At 44.8% G+C, this 20114-nt stretch overlaps 1 protein-coding gene across 1 annotated transcript in view; it reads right to left on the reverse strand.

Moving 5' to 3' along the window:
* Nucleotides 1–1602: 1602 nt before the first annotated feature.
* The window catches only part of LOC140208029 (uncharacterized), a 97178-nt gene continuing 78666 nt past the window's right edge, over nucleotides 1603–20114 (reverse strand). The window contains 2 exon segments of the mRNA XM_072276559.1: nucleotides 1603–4556; nucleotides 7889–8000. Coding sequence (XP_072132660.1) covers nucleotides 1890–4556; nucleotides 7889–8000 — 2779 coding nt within the window. The 3' untranslated portion in view covers nucleotides 1603–1889.

Raw genomic sequence — 20114 nt, forward strand, 5'->3', positions numbered from 1 at the left:
TATTGACAACAGTAGCAATAGGAGCTTTATATATCGTTCCAAACCAATTATTAAAATTAACACCAAAGCCAAATTTCTCTGAAACATTAAAGAAATATTTCAACTCGATCAAATGCTTTTTCAGCATCCAAAGAGACGACGCATTGTGGAGTTTTAAAAGAGGATAAATATATAATGTTAAGTAGTCTCCAAACATTTGAAAAGGAAAAACGACCCTTTATAAAGCCTATTTGATCTTTAAAAATAATTTTACCCAAAATATTATCTAACCAATTGGCCATTATCTTTGACAGAATCTTAGCATCGACTTTCAATAATGAAATAGGTCTATATGAAGTACGGTCAGTAGGATCTTTATCCTTTTTAAGAATTAAAGAAATAGAAGCCTCATAGAAAGTAGAGGGTAAATCACCTTTCAAAACAGAATCCTTAGACATTTCCAACATATATCCGGAAAAAGCAATTTTCCAATTTTTTTACAAAATTCTCCAGGACAGCCATCAAGTCCAGCGGCCTTACCAGATTGCATTGAAAAAATAGCTTTATGAATTTCGGCTTCAGTAATTTGGGCATCAAGAGTCTGTACAGACAGAGTGGTCCCTGGCTTCGTATGCTATCATAGGTTGCTTGCCTTTTATTTTGGGCTTTCAGGGAGGTGGGCGGGGTTAGAATTAGGAGTTTTTTTTTTCCTCTTGGGTGGTTCTGGAGCATGGGTGTTTTCTATGTGGTTGTATTCTTCATCACCACCATTTTTGATCATCCTGTATTGGTATGTGCTCTGTGCAGGTATAAAGTATAATAAAATTATAATATGGTATTTAAACAGATTAATGTAATAAGTTGGAATGTTTGTGGTTGGAATCATCCTATTAAACGAAAAATAGACAAAACTATTAACTGATTCCAAACTGATATAATTTTTGCTCAAGAGACACATATCAGGGCAGGAGATCTAAATAGATTTTTTTTGGATGGTGGAGAGGTTTGCAGTTCCACTCTACTTCTCAGAGTAAAACTAAAGGCATGTCCATCTTTATTAAATCTAATATATTTATTCAAGAGGATATTGAGTCAGATTCGAATGGTAGATTTTTAATTGTCAAAGGAGTGATCTGTAACAGAAAAATTGTTTTGGTCAATCTGTATGGTCCTAACTTAGATGATCCTTCTTTTTTTAGAAAAGATATTTGCTTTACTGCCTGATTCAAATGAATATATGTGATAATGGGTGGGGATTTTAACTGTTGTTTAAATCCTATGATTGACAAGAGCTCATCCAATCAGCGACTTCCAACTCACTCTGTGTCACTTATTAACTCCTTTTTGATCAATTTTGGATTGATCGAATTATGGAGATATCTGCACCCCGGTAACAGAGAATATTCTTTCTTTTCACATGTTTACAAAAAATATTCGAGGATTGATTATATTATAATCAATCCCCGCTTCCTGCCTAGTGTTAAAAATTGTGAAAATGACGCTATTGCTATATCTGATCATGCACCTTTGAGTTTGTGTTTTGAATTTATGTCATTCTTGCCTGCTCAACATAGCACATGGCACATGTCTCAGACATTATTGCAAAACTCTGACATTGTTGGTTTTATTGAAACCCAGATAAAAGAATTCTTTCATTTTAATGATATAGTGGGTACGTCCAAATGAATTATATGGGATACATTTAAAGCATTTTTGCATGGCCAGATCATTTCTTATTCAGCTAAGCTTAAAAAACAGACTAAAGTAGAATTAGATAAGATTGGGCTGGGAGGCTATCACCACCTATATTAAGCTGCTAGCCTAAGCGAGAGTTACATATGTTCAGATAACTGAGTGAATTGCTTCCCACATTCAGAGCAGGTGAACAGCCTCATTCCAGCTCAATCAACTCAATGATGCACATAGGGTTGATTTGGCTGAGAGAATCTCTTCCCAAAGTCTGAGCAGGTGAACAGCCTCTCCCCAGTGTGAACTGACTGATGTCTCTGCAGGGAGGATGATTCAGAGAATCCCTGCCCACAGACTGAGCAGGTGAATGGCCACTCCCCGGTGTGAAGTGACTGGTGTTTCAGTAAGTGAGAAGACAAAGTGAATCCCTTCCCACAGTCTGAGCAGGTGAATGGCCTCTCTCCGTTGTGAACTCGCTCATGTACCTTCAGTTTAGATGACAAAGTGAATCCCTTCCCACAGTCTGAGCAGGTGAACGGCCTCTCTCCGGTATGTACTCGCTGATGTACCTTTAGTTCGGATGACTGCATGAATCCCTTCCCACAGTCTGAACAGGTGAACGGCCTCTCCCCAGTGTGAACTCTCTGATGTACCTTCAGTTGGGATGATGAATTGAATCCTTTCCCACAGTCTGAGCAGGTGAATGGCCTCTCCCCAGTGTGAACTCTGTGATGTACCTTCAGTTGGGATGAGCAAGTGAATCCCTTCCCACAGTCTGAGCAGGTGAACGGCCGCTCCCCAGTGTGAATTCTCTGGTGCTCTTGCAGGTTTGATGCCTGACTGAATCCCTTCCCACAGACTGAGCATGTGAACGGCCTCTCCCCAGTGTGAACTCTCTGGTGTACCTTCAGATTAGATAACCAAGTGAATCCCTTCCCACAGTCCGAGCAAACGAACGGCCGCTCCCTGGTGTGAACTCGCTGGTGTGCCATTAGGTCAGATGACCGAGTGAATCCCTTCCCACAGCCTGAGCAGGTGAATGGCCTCTCTCCAGTGTGAACTCTCTGATGTTCCTTCAGCTGAGCTGATCGAGTGAATCCCTTCCCACACACTGAGCAGGTGAATGGCCTCTCTCCAGTGTGAACTGACTGGTGTGCTTGTAGGCTAGTCGACTCAGTGAATCCCTTCCCACAGTCGAAGCAGGTGAACGGTCTCTCTCCAGTGTGAACTCGCTGGTGTCTCTGTAGATTAGATGAAGAATTGAATCCCTTCCCACAGTCCAAGCAGATGAATGGCCTCTCTCCAGTGTGAACTCGCTGGTGAGTCAGTAGGGTGGATGACTGATTGAATCCCTTCCCACAGTCTGAGCAGGAGAACGGCCTCTCTCCAGTGTGAACTCTCTGATGTTCCTTCAGCTGAGCTGATCGAGTGAATCCCTTCCCACACACTGAGCAGGTGAATGGCCTCTCTCCAGTGTGAACTGACTGGTGTGCTTGTAGGCTAGTCGACTCAGTGAATCCCTTCCCACAGTCGAAGCAGGTGAACGGTCTCTCTCCAGTGTGAACTCGCTGGTGTCTCTGTAGATTAGATGAAGAATTGAATCCCTTCCCACAGTCCAAGCAGATGAATGGCCTCTCTCCAGTGTGAACTCGCTGGTGAGTCAGTAGGGTGGATGACTGATTGAATCCCTTCCCACAGTCTGAGCAGGAGAACGGCCTCTCTCCAGTGTGAACTCTCTGATGTTCCTTCAGCTGAGCTGATCGAGTGAATCCCTTCCCACACACTGAGCAGGTGAATGGCCTCTCTCCAGTGTGAACTGACTGGTGTGCTTGTAGGCTAGTCGACTCAGTGAATCCCTTCCCACAGTCGAAGCAGGTGAACGGTCTCTCTCCAGTGTGAACTCGCTGGTGTCTCTGTAGATTAGATGAAGAATTGAATCCCTTCCCACAGTCCAAGCAGATGAATGGCCTCTCTCCAGTGTGAACTCGCTGGTGAGTCAGTAGGGTGGATGACTGATTGAATCCCTTCCCACAGTCTGAGCAGGAGAACGGCCTCTCTCCAGTGTGAACTCTCTGATGTTCCTTCAGCTGAGCTGATCGAGTGAATCCCTTCCCACACACTGAGCAGGTGAATGGCCTCTCTCCAGTGTGAACTGACTGGTGTGCTTGTAGGCTAGTCGACTCAGTGAATCCCTTCCCACAGTCGAAGCAGGTGAACGGTCTCTCTCCAGTGTGAACTCGCTGGTGTCTCTGTAGATTAGATGAAGAATTGAATCCCTTCCCACAGTCCAAGCAGATGAATGGCCTCTCTCCAGTGTGAACTCGCTGGTGAGTCAGTAGGGTGGATGACTGATTGAATCCCTTCCCACAGTCTGAGCAGGAGAACGGCCTCTCTCCAGTGTGAACTCTCTGATGTACCTTCAGTTTAGAAGAGCAAGTAAATCCCTTCCCATCTTCCGGGCAGGTGAATGGCCACTCGCCCGTGTGAACCCGCTGGTGAGCCATTTGGTCAGATGACCAAGTGAATCCTTCCCCACAAATTCAGCAGATGACCAGCCTCTGCCCAGTGTGAACTGACTGGTGTGTCCACAGGTGAGAAGACCCACCACAGAACAGGTGAATGGCCTTGTCCCAGTGTGAACTTGCTGATGTACCTTCATGAGATGACCTTGAATCCCCACAGTTCAAAAAGGTGAACGGCCACTCCCCTGTGTAAACTGACAGGCATGCCAGTCGGTCAGATGATCGAGTGAATCCCTCACCACAGTTTGAGCAGGAAGGATGATCAAGTGAATCCCTTGCTCCACTTCTTATACGCGTGGACAGAGACAGCAAAACTGGCGTGTTGTGTTCAAGATCCTCATAGATAAATTCCTTGTCGTTTTTAACCTGAAAAAAGATTTATAAAATCCATCAGTGGGTGAAGGACAACATTTCAGATGAGATCACTTTAGTCACCAAGGTGTGATCTGCCATCACACTGTTTCTGTGAGATTCAACCCAAGTTGGAGAGAGAAATCATCTTCTATCTGGGCACAGTGCTGGTATCTGGAATGACCATCAAACTCTCTGATGCTCTTCCTGTCTCTATAAGAATGGGGCATTTCTGCCATCTCCAATCTGTGACCTGGCTCAGTTTGACTCTCTCCATTGGTATTATTCCCTGTTCCCACTGAGCTGCATGGGCTCCTGGCCCCACAGTAACTGAAAGACTCTCACACAAATAGCCTATGTTGACGGACGTGCAGCTGGGATTTTCTTTTATCTACTGTCAATTTACAGTGCCACAGTTTTAACGCCATGTAAACATTTCCTGCCCAGATGAATGGTTGGCCCGCACAGCTGTTAAAAGGAATTAAATGAACATTAGTATTATTTCTTGTTCTTGTCACAGAGTCACAGAAAAGTACAACACAGAAGCAGGCACTTTGGCCCATCTAGCTTGTGTTGAACTATTTAACCTATCTACACCCATACCCCTACCATCCAGATACCAATACAAACCTCTTAAATGTTGAAATTGTGCTCACATGCACCAGTTGGGCTGTCTGCTCATTCCACACCTGGATGACGGCCTGTGTGAAGACGTTTACCTGCATGTTCCCCTTAATATTACACCTTTCACCTTCAACCCATGGCCTCTGTTTGGCGTCCCACACCATCTCAGTGGAAAAAGCCAGCTTGCGCTTACCCCATCTATAACCCTCACAATTTTGATACACTTCCATCAAATCTCGCCTCAATCTTCTACATTCCAAGGAATAAAGCCCAGACCTGTTCAATCTCTCCTCATAACCCAAGTCCTCCAGACCTGGCAACATACTTGCAAATTTTCTCTGAACTCTTTCAACCTCTTTTACATCTTCCTGTAGGTTGCTGACCAAACTGCACACAATACTCCAAGTTAGTCCTCACCAATGTCTTGTACAACATCAACATAACATCCATCTCCTGTACTCAGTACTTTGGTTTATGAAGGCCAATGTGCCAAAATCTTTCTTTCTATCCCTATCAAACTGTGACACCACTATCAGTGAAATATAGACCTGTATTCCCAGACCCCTTTCTTCTACAACATTTCTCAGTGCCCTACCAGTCACTGTGCAATTCTAGGTCCTACTAAGGTGCCACACTTCACACTTGTGAGCATTAAATTCCATTTTATGTTTCTCAACCCATTTTCCCAGCTGGTCTAGATCACACTGCAAGCCATGATAATCTTCCTCGCTGTCCACTACACCACCAATCTTGGTGTCATCCACAACTTTGCTGATCCAGTTAACCACACTATCATCCAGATTACTGATATAGATGACAAGCAACAACAGACCCAACACTGATCCCTGTGGCACACCACTAGTCACAGGCCTCCGGTCAGAGAGGCAACCATCTGCTACCACAGTCTGGCTTCTCCCAAAGACAGTGTATCATCCAATTTACTATCCCATCTTGAATGCTGAGTGACTGAACCTTCTTGACCAACCTCCCAGATGAGACTTTGTCAAGTGCCTTGCTAAAGTCCATGTAGACAACATCCACTGCCTTGCCTTCATCCACTTTCCTGATATCATCCTCGAGAGACTCTATAAGATTGGTTAGACATGACCTACCATGCACAAAACCATGCTGCCTATCTCTAATCAGAGCACAACTATCCAAATACTTATATATCCAGTTGCTGCACATATGTTCCAATAACTCTCCCACTACTGATGTCAAGCTCACTAACATAAAATTTTCTTGTTTACCTTTAGAGCCTTTCTTGAACAGCAGAACAACACTGGCTGTCCTCCAATCCTCCAGTGCCTCACCTGTCACAAAGGATGATTTAAATATTTGTGCTTGGGCCCCAACAATTTTTGCACTTATCTTCTGCAGCGTCCCAGGGAACAACTTGTCAGGCCCTGGGGATTTATCCATGGTAATTTGCCTTAAGACAACAAACACCTCCACATCTGTAATCTGTACAGGGTCCTTTCTAACTCTCACACAGTTTCGTGTGTCCTGCACCTTGGGTGCAATGCACCTCTCTTCATGACATATCTATCACTCCCTTCAACTCCTGGATGATCTGGAATTCATCCATTTCCAGCTCCAACTCCCGAACGTGCAGGGTTACAAGCTGCAGCTGGATGCACATCTTATAGGTGAGGGTGTCAAGGACACTGGAAGTCTCTCCAGCTTCCCACCAATGTCCCGTCTAATTTGTAATGACCGGTGTGCCAAAAAATCTTGCCTGTGCAATTTTTACCCATTGACAACAACATGTGCAAACTGAACTTTAAATAGAGAGGTATTTATTTTAACAGCTAGCAAATGAGAACTCTGATGCCCTCTGGGTTTGATTGAGTTCATCTGCACTCTCACACAACCTATATAGCAGGCCTGTAGAGGGTTACGAAGGATTTTCTCGCCAGACCTTTTGCACACCGTCCATATCTGATTTGCTCGCAAAATGATGCTTTAAAAAGTCAGATTTCCAAAATCACTCCACTTCGTTGCACTTGCAAATTCTCCAGCAACTTTTGCATTGCCACAACACACACAGGTAACACTGGTTTCTATATTGTACATAAATATTTCCCCTGAATCCTCCCCCAGGGGACTGATAACCAATGAATATGAACGGAAGGGCAGGTCTCATTGGAGAATGGCACATTTGTGATGTGAAAGCTACTTGTTGATCAGGTGAAAGGCGTTTGATATCATTATGTACCCAGAGAGAATGGGTCAAAACATGTTCCCACGGGTACAAAGGTCCAGAACAAGAGGAGGTAGAACAAGCAACACACACAAAATGCTGGAGGAACTCAGCAGGCCAGGCAGCATCTATGGAAAAGAGTACTAATGCTGAATTCCTCCAGCATTTTGTGTGTGTTGCTTGGATTTTCAATATCTGCAGGTTTTCTCGTTTGTGATTGAAGGCAGAACAGAGGTGTTTTTTTCTCAGCTGGTGATGTAAAAGATTTTGTTCCCTTTCTCCGAGTTCCTAATCCTTGCATTTAGACAGCTGGAGCTCAGCTCTGTCTGAGAGATCCATCGGTTCCCATTCCCTCATCAGCCGGAAGCTCCCCGGGGCCCGTGTACAGATCGTGGGGCTGAGACAGAGGGAAGAGAGCAGGACTGTCCCGGGATTACGGCCCACGGTGTCCGGAGCTCACAGCAATTGTCCCGAATTCGGTGTTGAAAACCCCCACCCGCAGCCGGGGAATATCTCTTACCTGGTGCCGAATTCTCTGGGCCTTTGTGTACTGTGCGCATGCGCGATATTCGAGAACAGCTTGTGCATTCGATCGGTGTTTCAGCGACGGCGAAAATTCTTCGCAGAGCTTTCTGGGTAATCACGGTGCCATTAAAAGTTTCTGCAAGCACCGGTTCCATGCCCATACCTCAGTTTTTTTTTGTGTAGAAAACTCGGCAGCTCTTTTAATGCAGAAAGCAGCTCCCATAAGCAATACACTTAATATCAACAAGCTTTCCGCGTGTCTAATGCCAAAGTAGAACCTTGTTACAAATGCAGATATACAACACAAGAGATTCTACTGTTGATGGAAATGTAAACAAATACACACAAAATGCTGGAGGAACTCTGCAGTTCAGGCAGCAACTAAGCAGAGTAGTACACAGTCTGGGCATGCTGAAAGGGCTCGGCCTAAACGTTGTCTATTTATTCCTCTCCACATTTGCTGCCTGATCTGTTGATTTCCTCCAGTACTTTGCTGAAATTAACCACCTTTTTTTTCAATCAAACAGTTTCAAAGTGTTTCTGATCTTTCATTTGTAGCCATATTCTGCTGGTTGGATTCCTCTTCCTCCTTGTCCTTGTAAACTCTTAATTCCCATCTCTTCCTGGAGCCCCAAAGCCCTGACTCAGGCTGTTAACTTTTTGGTTTCTGACTCTACACCATCGAAGATTCACTCGCTCATCTGCTGTCAGACTTTAGAGGCTCATTCAACCAACCCAGCTGTCTGAGGCACAGACCTTTGAAATGAGTGAAAATGACACAAAACGTTGAAAAGATCGGGGAAGAAGGAGCTTAAACACCTTAGACCAGAGCCCTGAAGAACATTAAAACCACAGTGTGCTCATCGTCTTATTCAGTCTGGAGAGAAGCATGCAGGAAATTCATGCAGATGTGTAGGATGATGAGAGGCATTGGTCGTGTGGATAGCCAGATGCTTTTTCCCAGGGCTGAAATGGCTAACACGAGGGGGCATAGGTTTAAACTGCTTGGAAGTAGGTACAGAGGAGATGTCAGAGCTACGTTTTTTAAACAAAGTGTGGTGTGTGTGTGGAAAGCACAGCCAGCGATGGTGGTAGAGACGGATACAATAGGGTCTTTTAAGAGACTCTTAGATAGGTACATGGAGATTAGGAAAATAGCGGGCTATGCGGTAGGGTAATTCTAGGCAGGTTCTAGAGTAAGTTACATGGTCGTGACATCATTTAGAGCCAAAGTGTCTGTAATGTGCTGTAGCTTTCTATGATTCTCTGAAATTCATGGACAATCTCCTATCCCACGGAGTGGTGACTAGTTGCAACCTGTCATCACAGGGAGAGTGAGAGGGGAACAGCAGGGATAGATTTTGATATACTGATATGGAACAGAAACATGGGCAGGGACCAGGTGGGCCGAGAGGACTCTCTAGTGTACATTGTGAGTGTGGTAGAGACAGTAAGTACCTGAGACACGGGATTTGATATAGAACTGATTTATCTTTCACAGATCCACAATATTAAACATCAGTCTAGTTTAAGGCTAACATCAGCAGAACAGACTCTTCCAATGCTCAGTGACCAGGGTTCAGTCCTGGGTGCGATGAGCAGCCACAAGAACTGCAGATTCTGACAGTAACAGTCCCTCATGAACCTGCAGCTGCCTTCAGTCACCATATTGGTGAAACATTTAACACAAAGCCATGCATTTGAGAATTTAGACATTTCTATTTTTCTGAGCTTCTCATAAATGTGTACAGTTTAGTTAAGCTTTGCTCCAGAATTACCACACAATTAAAAGTTTATTATATTTTTTAAATTTTTAGTTTTGCACCACTTACGTAATTTAGCTATTTAATATGTATATTATAGTAATTCACAATTGTTAAAATCTATTGTTATGAATTAGGTTCTACTGCTGCCGCAGAGACAACGAATGTCATGACATATGCCGGTGCTATTAAACCTGATTCTGATATTGATATGGGAGACCCCCCACCGGTCACCTGATCCCATTTACCGCAGATTGTAATGCGAGATTGAAGCCTTTTCTACTTACCTGCATTCCTCAGAAATGACAATAGTTCAGATAAGTTTCCTTCTGAGGTTTCAAAACAGAAGCTCAGTCTGTCTAATATTTCCACACAATTAAAATGGAGAGGAATGCAGCAAGAATGTGCCGGTTATGAGGATCTTTGAGTACATGGCCTGCTTTTCCTTGCAGTCATGGGCAGAGCAGTAGCCATAAGAAGGCGTGAAGTATCGACAAGAAGCTCAGAGACCTCGGCCTTCACCCTGTCTTGTGTAGCTGGATCCTGGACTTCCTGTCAGATCGCCGGCAGGTGGTAAGACTGAGCTCCCTCATCTCTGTCTCTCTGACCCTTAGCACACATACCCCACAGGGTTGTCTCCTTGGCCCCCTCCTTTACTCTCTGTATTCCCATGACTTGTGTCGTCACCCACAGATCCAATCTGCTAATTAAATTCGCTGACGACACTACACTGATTGGCCTAATCTCAAATAATAACGAGGCAGCCTACAGAGAAGAAGTCATCACCCCGACACAGTGGTGTCAAGAAAACAACCTCTCCCTCAATGTCACAGAAACAAAGGAGCTGGTTGTGGACTCCAGGAGGAATGGAGACAGGGACCAAATTCAACATTTACAAGTCTGTTATTGACACAAAATGCACATTTTAATATTGATCACGACACAATGTATTTTACATATTGTTAATAACATAAAACGTATTTATAGATTGTTACTGACAGAGAATCGTATAATTTGTGTTCCGTGTGTTATCTGAATGTACTTGCCTGTGATGCTGCCACAAGTCAGTGTTTCTCTGTACCTGTACCTTCCCGTACTTGTGAACTTGGCAGCTCGGTTGGTCGAATGTTTGAGACAGTACACTGTTAAATGCAAAACCCTGAACAGTGTTGATGATCAAAGGGATCTTAGACTCCAAGTTCATCGGTCCCTGACAGAGACTGCACAGATTGATCGGGTGGTTATGAAGGCAAATGGCGTGGTTGTCTTTATTAGTTGAAGCACTGAGTTGAAAAGTCGGGAAGTTGTGTTGCGGCTGCTGCGAGCCTGCGGTCGGACTGTGACTGTGTCTTTAAGAGCGCCGGAGTGAGGAGGCGGGACTATGACGTCAGTCACAGGCTGACGGCGCTGACTGTGGATTTAACCATAAGAGAGAGAGAGCGGTCTGCAGACAGGCAGTCGGCCAGTCTAAAGAGAGAGAGAGACTGGAAAAGCTGATAGCTTCAGTTAGTCGGAATGAAATGTTTGGACACCGGGAAGTCCCGCTCGGCACGGATAGTTCAAAGGTTAATTTATTATCGAAGTAGGTATCCATAAATAACTCTGAGTTTTTTTCTCCTCCAGAGAGTCACGAAACAAAGAAAGAAAAAGGCTTTCAGAGCGAAAAAAATCAAACTCCCACCCCAGCCCCGCATGAAAAAGAACGGCATCCCGATCGTCAACCCCCAAAACCCACCCCTCCCACAAAAGGGAAAAATAACATCGATCCCCCAGTAAAAACAACCCGACCCCGCACAACTGCGGAGGAGCCGGTGTCACCGGTGTAGAGGAGCCGCATCGGGAGCAGCGGACACAACGGGCGACCCCGGAAGATTCACAGGTGAAGGGTCGCCTCACCTGGAAGGATGTTTGGATAACGGGGAGAGTTCGTCCGTCCGGCCCTTTCACTCTGACCCCCGAACTCCACATCAAATCCGTCCAAACGAATCTGGGTGAACTTTAATGACCAATAAATATAATTCCTCTCTTTGATCAGCTGTCTGAATGATTCCCTGACTCTGAGAGGAAGGGGTATCTATGGTCCACATTGTCAGGGTGTTGAGTTTACCAGGAGACAAAGACTGCAGGGACGGGAGGTTTTCTGGTCACTAATACACTGTGTGTGGACCCCGCTGGCAATTCTGGTGTTGTGACCCGAATCGAGACAAACACCACGCTGCCCACTCCACCAACAACACGGCACAGCCGGACACATAACAGGGGACTTTACATCTCACAACACTGGATTCAGTGATGAAACCCGTGATTAATGTTGTTGTCCCACTGAAATCATAAGAAATGTCCATTCAGGTGTTTTTAATTACAAGCGCTCCCCCACAGGTGACGTCACACATGGTTCCCCCCGTGCGTAACTGACGTCACACACGCGCTGCTCTGCTCGTGCTGAGGCGGTTTAACGGCTGAGCTACCGACCACGAGACCCCTCCAACCCTCACCTCCGAGGCGATGTCAATCACTGTTTCCGCCCAATAGCGGAGGCGGACCAGCCGAGAGGGCGTTACCCCGCTCAAAGAGGAGCAAACCTCAAAGTAAATGTCCGCTTTCTGATTTATTTCCATTTCCCTCCGAGGGAAGTTGGGGCGTTTGTGAAGCGTCTTCTGCGGCCGGAGTCTGATGTATCGCTGAGAGGTAGGAGGAGACCGCTCGGCCCGTCGGTTTGATGCCGGTTCCCCGGGGAGGGAGAGGATGAAGACGGTGAGAAAGGGGGCGGACAGGATGTTTGTCCCGGTGGGGACAGGAGGGGCTCATCTGTGGAAATGTCTGAGCCCACAGTGGTGGCGATTCACCCCATTGGGGGGCAAACACCGGCAGACTGTTGCCCTGCAAGCGGGGCCAATGGTCCGAGCAAAGTGACAATTATTTGTGTTTTGTTGAGATTGTACCGGGAATATGGTGTAAAATCCCGCTCCCCACACTAACACGGGTTATACAGACCAAAGAACAAACTGCCGGAGGAACTCAGTGGGTCGGGCAGCATCTGTGGAGGGAAATGGACCGTCAACATTTCGGGCCGAGACCCTCCCTCTGGACTGAGAGTGGACGGGAAATAGTCCGAGAAAAGAGGTGAGGGGTGGGGATGGAGCAAGAGCTGGGGAGTGAGAGGTGGATCCAGGTGAGGGGGAGGTGGGAAGGTGGAAATAGTGACAGGGGTGGGAGGTGAGTGGTTGGGGCAACACGGGGCTGCAGAAGATGGAAATTAATTCCATAGAGGATTAACAGAGAGGTTAGAGAGTATTTGTTATAGAGAGTGCAATGAAGATTCACCAGACTGATCCCTGGAGTGGTGGGTCATCATATGAAGAAACATCAAATGTGATAACCATTTCGTTTAGAGAATCGAGGACCGAGGGGTGAACACATTGAAATGCACAACATCATTACCGGTTGAACCAGGGATCCCAGTCTCTGAAAAGGGGGTTGGACTGTCCGGGACTGAGATGAGGGGAAATGTCTCCACTCCGAGAGTGGTAAATATCTGTAAATCCCCACCCCAGAGGGCGGTGAAGATTCGGTGATCATTCTCACATAAAACAGAGGCCGGCAGATGTGTGGAGACTGGAGGGATCGAGGAAATGAGGATCGGGCAGAAACATGTGGCTGAGATGGGAGAGCAGCCGTCATCTTGTTGATGGTTAGAGGGGCTGAATGGCCACATCCTGCTGTTTCTCACTTGATGTTTCAGTGTTGCTGTCCAGTGAGGCCGGGGGACTGTGAATAGAAATGAGTGTTTTTAAACACAGACTGATTTAAATGAAACCTGCACATTTCCTGTTTGGGTCTGAATTGTGTGTTGGATCGGAATGGGAATTGAACCCTTGACTCTGTGACTTGGAGGTGGAGGGAAAGGGAGAGGGAAAATATGGAGGGAAAAGGTAACTACGTATCTGGTGTAAGTGGAATAATGTGGAAAATACAGCGGATGGGTCGGGCAGCGGGTGAGGGGTGAGGAGCAGAGTCATCGGTTCAGGTGGGAGACCCTCCACCCGTCACCTGATCCCGTTTCCTGTTCACATTTCCCTGCAGATCTGCAGCATCTGTCGGTCACTACTCTACATGTCCGTGTAGCTTCATCTTTCGCCCATTCAGACAAGGCAGTGAGATCCGGATCTGTCACGTCCTCTTGTCGTGGGTGGACAATATGTTTTTTTTCTGCAATATTTTCAGCATGTTTCATTCCACTGTTTTTACCTGCTGAAGTGCAGCCAATGTTTCTGTGTGTATGACCAATTTGTGTGAGAGTTTAGCCTTTTCTATTTATCTGAGCTTCTCATAAATGTGTAGTTTACTTAAGCTTCACTCTAGAATTTCCAAAGCAACAACCCAGTCAGTATTTAGTTCCACACAATTAAAATAGTTTATTATATTTTTTTTTATTTTGTACTACTTATATAATTTAACTGTTTAATATGTATATTCTTATCTTAAATCACATTTGATAAAATCTATTGTTATGAATTGGGTTCTATTGCTGCCGCAGAGACAACAAATTTCATGACATATGCCGGAGCTATTAAACCTGATTCTGATTATCGGTATGGGAGACCCACCACCAGTCACCTGCTCCCAGTTACCGCAGATTGTAATGCGAGATTGAAGCCTTTTCTATTTATCTGTATTCTACAGAAATAACAAAGGTTAAGTTTCCTTCTGTGGTTCCAAAGCAGCTCAGTCTGTCTAACATTTCCACACAATTAAAATGGGGAATTTGTTTATTTTTATCACGTACTGAGCTACAGTGAAATTCTTGCCCGACATACCATCCACACAGATCAATACATTACAACAGTACATTGAGCTGATATACATCAAAACAATAACTGTAACAAAGCATTATGGCTGCAGAGAAAGTGCAGTGCAGATAGACGTATGGTGCAGGGTCACGTCGAGTTACGTTGTGAGGTCGAGTCCATTTTTTTGGCTTATAACCGCAGACAGGAGGCCGTCCTTGAGGCTGGTGGTACGCGCTTTAAGGCTTTTGTATCTCTTCCCTGATGGGGGAGCGGGGTTGCAGCAAGAACGTCCAGGTTGTGAGGGTCTTTGAGTACATGGTCTGCTTTTCCGAAGCAGGGGAAGTGCAGGAAGAGTCTATGGAGGGGAGGCTTGTTTCTCTAATGGTCTCTGTTTCCCAAAGTTCTCTGCAGTTCCTTGCAGTCATGGGCAGAGCAGTAGCCATACGAAGGCGTGAAGTATCGACAAGAAGCTCAGAGACCTCGGCCCTCACCCTGCCTTGTGTAGCTGGATCCTGGACTTCCTGTCAGATCGCCGGCAGGTGGTAAGAGTGGGCTCCCTCACCTCTGTCTCTCTGACCCTCAGCACACATACCCCACAGGGTTGTCTCCTTGGCCCCCTCCTTTACTCTTTTTATACCCATGACTTGTGTCACCACCCACAGCTCCAATCTGCTAATTAAATTTGCTGACGACCCTACATTGATTGGCCTAATCTCAAATAATAACTTTCAATCGATCAAATGCCTCCTGACAAGGCTCAGTCCAGACAAACTTTTCACCCTTCTTCAGGAGATTAGTCAGAGGAAGAGCGATATCTGCAAAGTTCTTACAGAACTTATGATAATATCCAACCATTCCCAGAAACCTTCTGAGAGCCTTCATACCAGTCGGATTAGGAACTTCAGAAATTCCCTGGACTTTTGCCTGAACAGGAGCCAACTTGTCTTGACCTACTACATAGCCAAGATAGGTCACAGTGGCATGGCCAAATTCACTATTAACTGTAAGGTTGGCTTGGGAAAGCCTGTCAAACAGCTTTTCTACTGCAGAGATATGCTCTTCACAAGTGTCACTCCCTGTGACTAAGTCACCAATATAGGCACCTGTGTGTTCTAACCCTCGAATTACAGAATCAATCATTCTCTGGAATGTTCCTGGAGCATTTTTCATTCCAAATGGCAAAACATTGTATTCATACAACCCAGTAGCTGTCACTAACGCGGAAATTTCTCTACCTCCGTCTGTCAATGGAACGCACCAATACCCTTTCAACAGATCAATCTTTAAGAAATTTAGCTTTTCCAACCTTATCGAGGCAATCATCCACCATAGAGATAGGATAGGCATCTGTTTTTGTCACTGCATTTACCTTCCTATAGTCAGTGGAAAATCTAACACTACCATCAGGTTTGGGCACAATAACACAGGGTGAGCTCCAATCTGATTTTGAAGGCCTAATAATACCATTTTTCAGCATATATTCAATTTCTTACTCAGCCAATTTACGCTTTTCTACGTTCATGCGATATGACTGCTGTTTAATTGGTTTGGATTGACCAATATCTACGTCATGTACTGCGACCGTGGTTTGCTTGGGAACGTCGGGAAATAAATTTTTAAACTTCAGAATTAATTTCTCAGCTGTTGTTCTTGCTTTGGCTGCAGATGAGCCAACTTGTTATCAAAGTTTTCTAGAACAACCAAGTTCATTAGCCTAACTGGGACCATGTCTGGCTTGTGAAAAATCTCAGGCTACGTCCACACTACATCGGATAATTTTGAAAACGCAGGTTTGGCGTAAAAACGCCAGGTGTCCACACCAGGCAATTTTCAAAATACCTCTGTCCTCATTAGAATGGATATTTGGGTGAATCTCCTCCAACTGGGCATGCGCAAGACACACGGGAAAAAATCGAAGAGGAAACGGTGTACTTGGTGCGCGTTTGTCCAGTTGGACTAGAGAAACTTAAATGGAAATTGCCAAACAAAAGACCTGGTGCGCGTTAGTCCAGAAACGTTTTCTACAGCCATAGTCTCTTCACCGATGAAAGGGACGACAGGTACAACTAAATGGAACAAGGCTTGTTACTAGGCAAAAGTGAAATTTGCTGTTACCTCATTTGTTTGCCTTTACCTTTGCCATGTCTTTGTGTATTATTTTGGTGTATTTAACATGTGCAATAGAATGAGTTACTGGGCAAAGGTGACAATTGCATCTATTGAATGTTTGCACAAGCAATACATTAATCATATTACACAAGCATGGATGAACCCAAGTGCAGAACACGGGCGTGGGGACAGAGTCGGGAGTCGTTATCACCGTAGCGAGCGTGGAATCGGTTTCCAGGGGAGTCTTTACCTGAAGTCTTGGGTTTGGAGAGAATCCAGGAGCGATGCTAGACTTAGAACTAACAGTCCTAAGAACCATGAACGAAGGTTACTCACACTGGCGTCGACCAACGAACTGTCAGCTCGTTGTTGTGATCACAGGGTCTTTATCCTGCATTTTCTGATGGAAAGCAGGTGTGTGTGTGTAAGTGGAACCTAGGAATGATTGGAAATTAAACGAGGGGATTGAAGCCCAATTCCTGAGGTAAATAGTAAGGTGGTGGATTGCCAGAAGAGTCCGTGACAAATAAAGCGCCTTGTTAAATGTATAAAACATGTCTGCATCAGTGTTATCTTGTATCTCCATACAATGTTACATTAGGCTGTTACACATCTATTGTCAAAGAAGTACTTGCATAAATAGGTAAACTACCTTCATACAAGCAAGGACAGAAAACAGGGCAAAGTAAGTATACTTATTTATTCAATAAGGTACGGATCAAAGTAGCTCCCCCACGGCAAGCCAGGACGGAGATAATGAGGAGGAATCGGTGAATTTGTCTTTGATTCTCAGAGAGATTCATGAGTTCCGACAAGATAACAACAAACAGCTGGAAGATATTAAAGGAGAAATAGTAAAAACTCTGTGTACGTACATCTATTGAAGCTTCTGGACACATCTTCAGTGATGTTCCTGGAATCATCGGGTGTTTCGGGTCTTTCAACATCATACAACCTCCTCCAGGTGACCCAGCCAGGGCTGATCAGGTCCCAGCTTGTGTCCAGATGGCTAGCTACTTACGAATCCATGGCTCCCCTCTTTTGAGCCACAGCCATCTTGAGGCCCTCTCTGCCGCATCAGTGGTACTGCGGATGGCTCTCCTCTTCCCCTCTCCCTCGATGCCCAAAATGCTGAAGGCTCTAACTAAAGAACGGGCTACGAATCCCCTGCAACCAACCTCCACTGGGAGACACCTTGCTTTCCATCCAGCCTGCTGACAGTTGCTGACCAGTCCTGCGTACTTGGAGAGCTTCCTTTCAAAGGCCTCCTCCAAGCTATCTTCCCATGGGACTGTCAGCTCCAGCAGCACCACTTGCTTAGTAGACTCAGACACTACGACAACGTCTGGTCGCAGGGTGGTGGCTGCGATATGGTTGGGGAACTTCAGCTGCCCATCAGAAGTACTTGCATAAATAGGTAAACTACCTTCATACAAGCAAGGACAGAAAACAGGGCAAAGTTAGTATACTTACTTATTCAGTAAGCTATGGGTCAAAGTATTTGGTAAGTACATTTCTAACTCCTCTGGCTTCAGTATTGTTTCTGTCTGTTCTGAAATTGTTAGCTTGTGTGGGGGGGTTGCGTTCAAGAAAACAATGAAATGTCGCGCTGCCGCCATCTGTTCTGGCACGTCATGACAGTGTTTTTAAAAATATCCGTTTACCCCGTCCACACTGCTCTGCGCAATCGACGTTTACAAATTTACACACTCCGGAGGGCGTTGAAGAAAATCTCTGTTTTTGGGGGAGGAAAACACCATTTCAGTGTGGACAGAGGGTCAAAACGAAGACAGAAAGCTTTGGTTACGAATTTATCCAGTCTAGTGTGGACGTAGCCTTAGATGAGTCAATTGTTTCATTCTCAGCATTGCCAGATGCATATATTTTGACAACAACACTCACAGATGCTGCCTGCTTGACAAAATAAGGCTTTATCATATTTATGTGTACCACCTATGTTAGCTTATGTCGGTCGGGTGTTTTAGTAACATAATTCACATCATTACTTTGAGAGACTATTTCATACGGTCCATTGAATTTCGCCTGAAGTGGATATGTCAACATTGGAAATAGGGCAAGCACCTTATTCCCCACCTCGTATTTTCTTCCGCAAGCCCAGTTATCAAACCAACACTTCATTTTGTTTTGAGAAATCTTTAAGTTTTGTCTCACTAGACTACAAGCTTGGTGTAGTTTATTTTTGAACTTCAAAACAGTCTAACAGGTTAACATGTACATCCCCATCAAACCACTGTTCCTTTAACAAGGCCAAAGTTCCCCTCACTCTATGACCAAATACAAGTTCAAAAGGACTAAAGCCCAGTAATTCCTGTACCGACTCTCTTACTGCGAACAAAAGCAAATGTATTCCTTCATCCCAGTCTTTTCCATTTTCAACACGGTATGTCTTAATCATTGTTTAGAGGGTAGAAGGAAATGTTTCTAAAGCCCCTTGTGATTCCGGATGGTACTGAGACAATGTAATTTGTTTAGCTCCCAGTTCATAAAATACCTGCTGGAACAATCCAGGTGTAATATTACTTCCTTGATCAGACTGGATTTCTTTAGGTAAACCAAATAAAGTAAAAAACCTGTTAAGAGCTTTCGCCACAGTTTTAGCTTTAATATTTCTGAGAGTTATTGCTTCTGGGAATCTGGATGCAGTACACATAATATTTAGCAAATACTGATGGCCAGATTCAGTCTTTGGCAATGGGCCAACACAATCCACTATAACTTTGGAAAAGGGTTCACCGAATACAGGTATAGCCAGAGTGGGCCACTGGGGTGACCTGATTAGGTTTACCCACAAATTGATAAGGGTGACAGGTTCTGCAAAAGGTCACAACATCTTTCCTTAAATTAGGCCAGTAAAATTGTTTCATAATCCTGTTTACCATTTTATTCACTCTGAAATGGCCACCTCAGGGCATACTGTGGGCCAAAGCTAAAATTTTAGTCCTATAAACTTTAGGGACAACAACTTGGTGAACAATTGCCCATTCCTCACTCACAGGTATAGCAGGTGGCCTCCACTTCCTCATTAACACTCCATCCTTGAGATAATAGCCAACCAGTACTTTCTTAATCTCATTATCTGAGAAAGCTGTTTCTTTTAAAGCTTCAATCTCAGGGTCTTGGTTCTGTTCTGCTATAAACTCCTTCCTAGACAGGAATAAATCTTTCTTATCAGACTTACTACCTGAGTCCTGTTGAAACAAAGAAGGCAGAAAAGTCCCTGACAAGTCATCATAACCTGAATCCTGATTTTGGCTGTCATGGGTATCAGAATCATGCTGCACAGAACTGTCTGCATTGGCAGACTTTTTAGCCATACTTTGAGTTACTGCGCAGGAAGGATAAATGTTAAAATCCATCTGTGGGTCGTCAGTGGTTGGCTTAGTTGTCAACTGCACTGCAGGAACGACTTTACCATCTGCCCGGTCATTCCCTAACAGCAAAGTAACATCTTCCACCGGTAAACTGGAGCATAATCCAATCTTAACAGGTCTCGAAACCAACCCTGACTAAAATTATCCTGTGCAGTGGCACAGAAAAC

The sequence above is a fragment of the Mobula birostris genome, chromosome 13 (assembly GCF_030028105.1).
Source record: "Mobula birostris isolate sMobBir1 chromosome 13, sMobBir1.hap1, whole genome shotgun sequence".
Lineage (NCBI taxonomy): Eukaryota > Metazoa > Chordata > Chondrichthyes > Myliobatiformes > Myliobatidae > Mobula > Mobula birostris.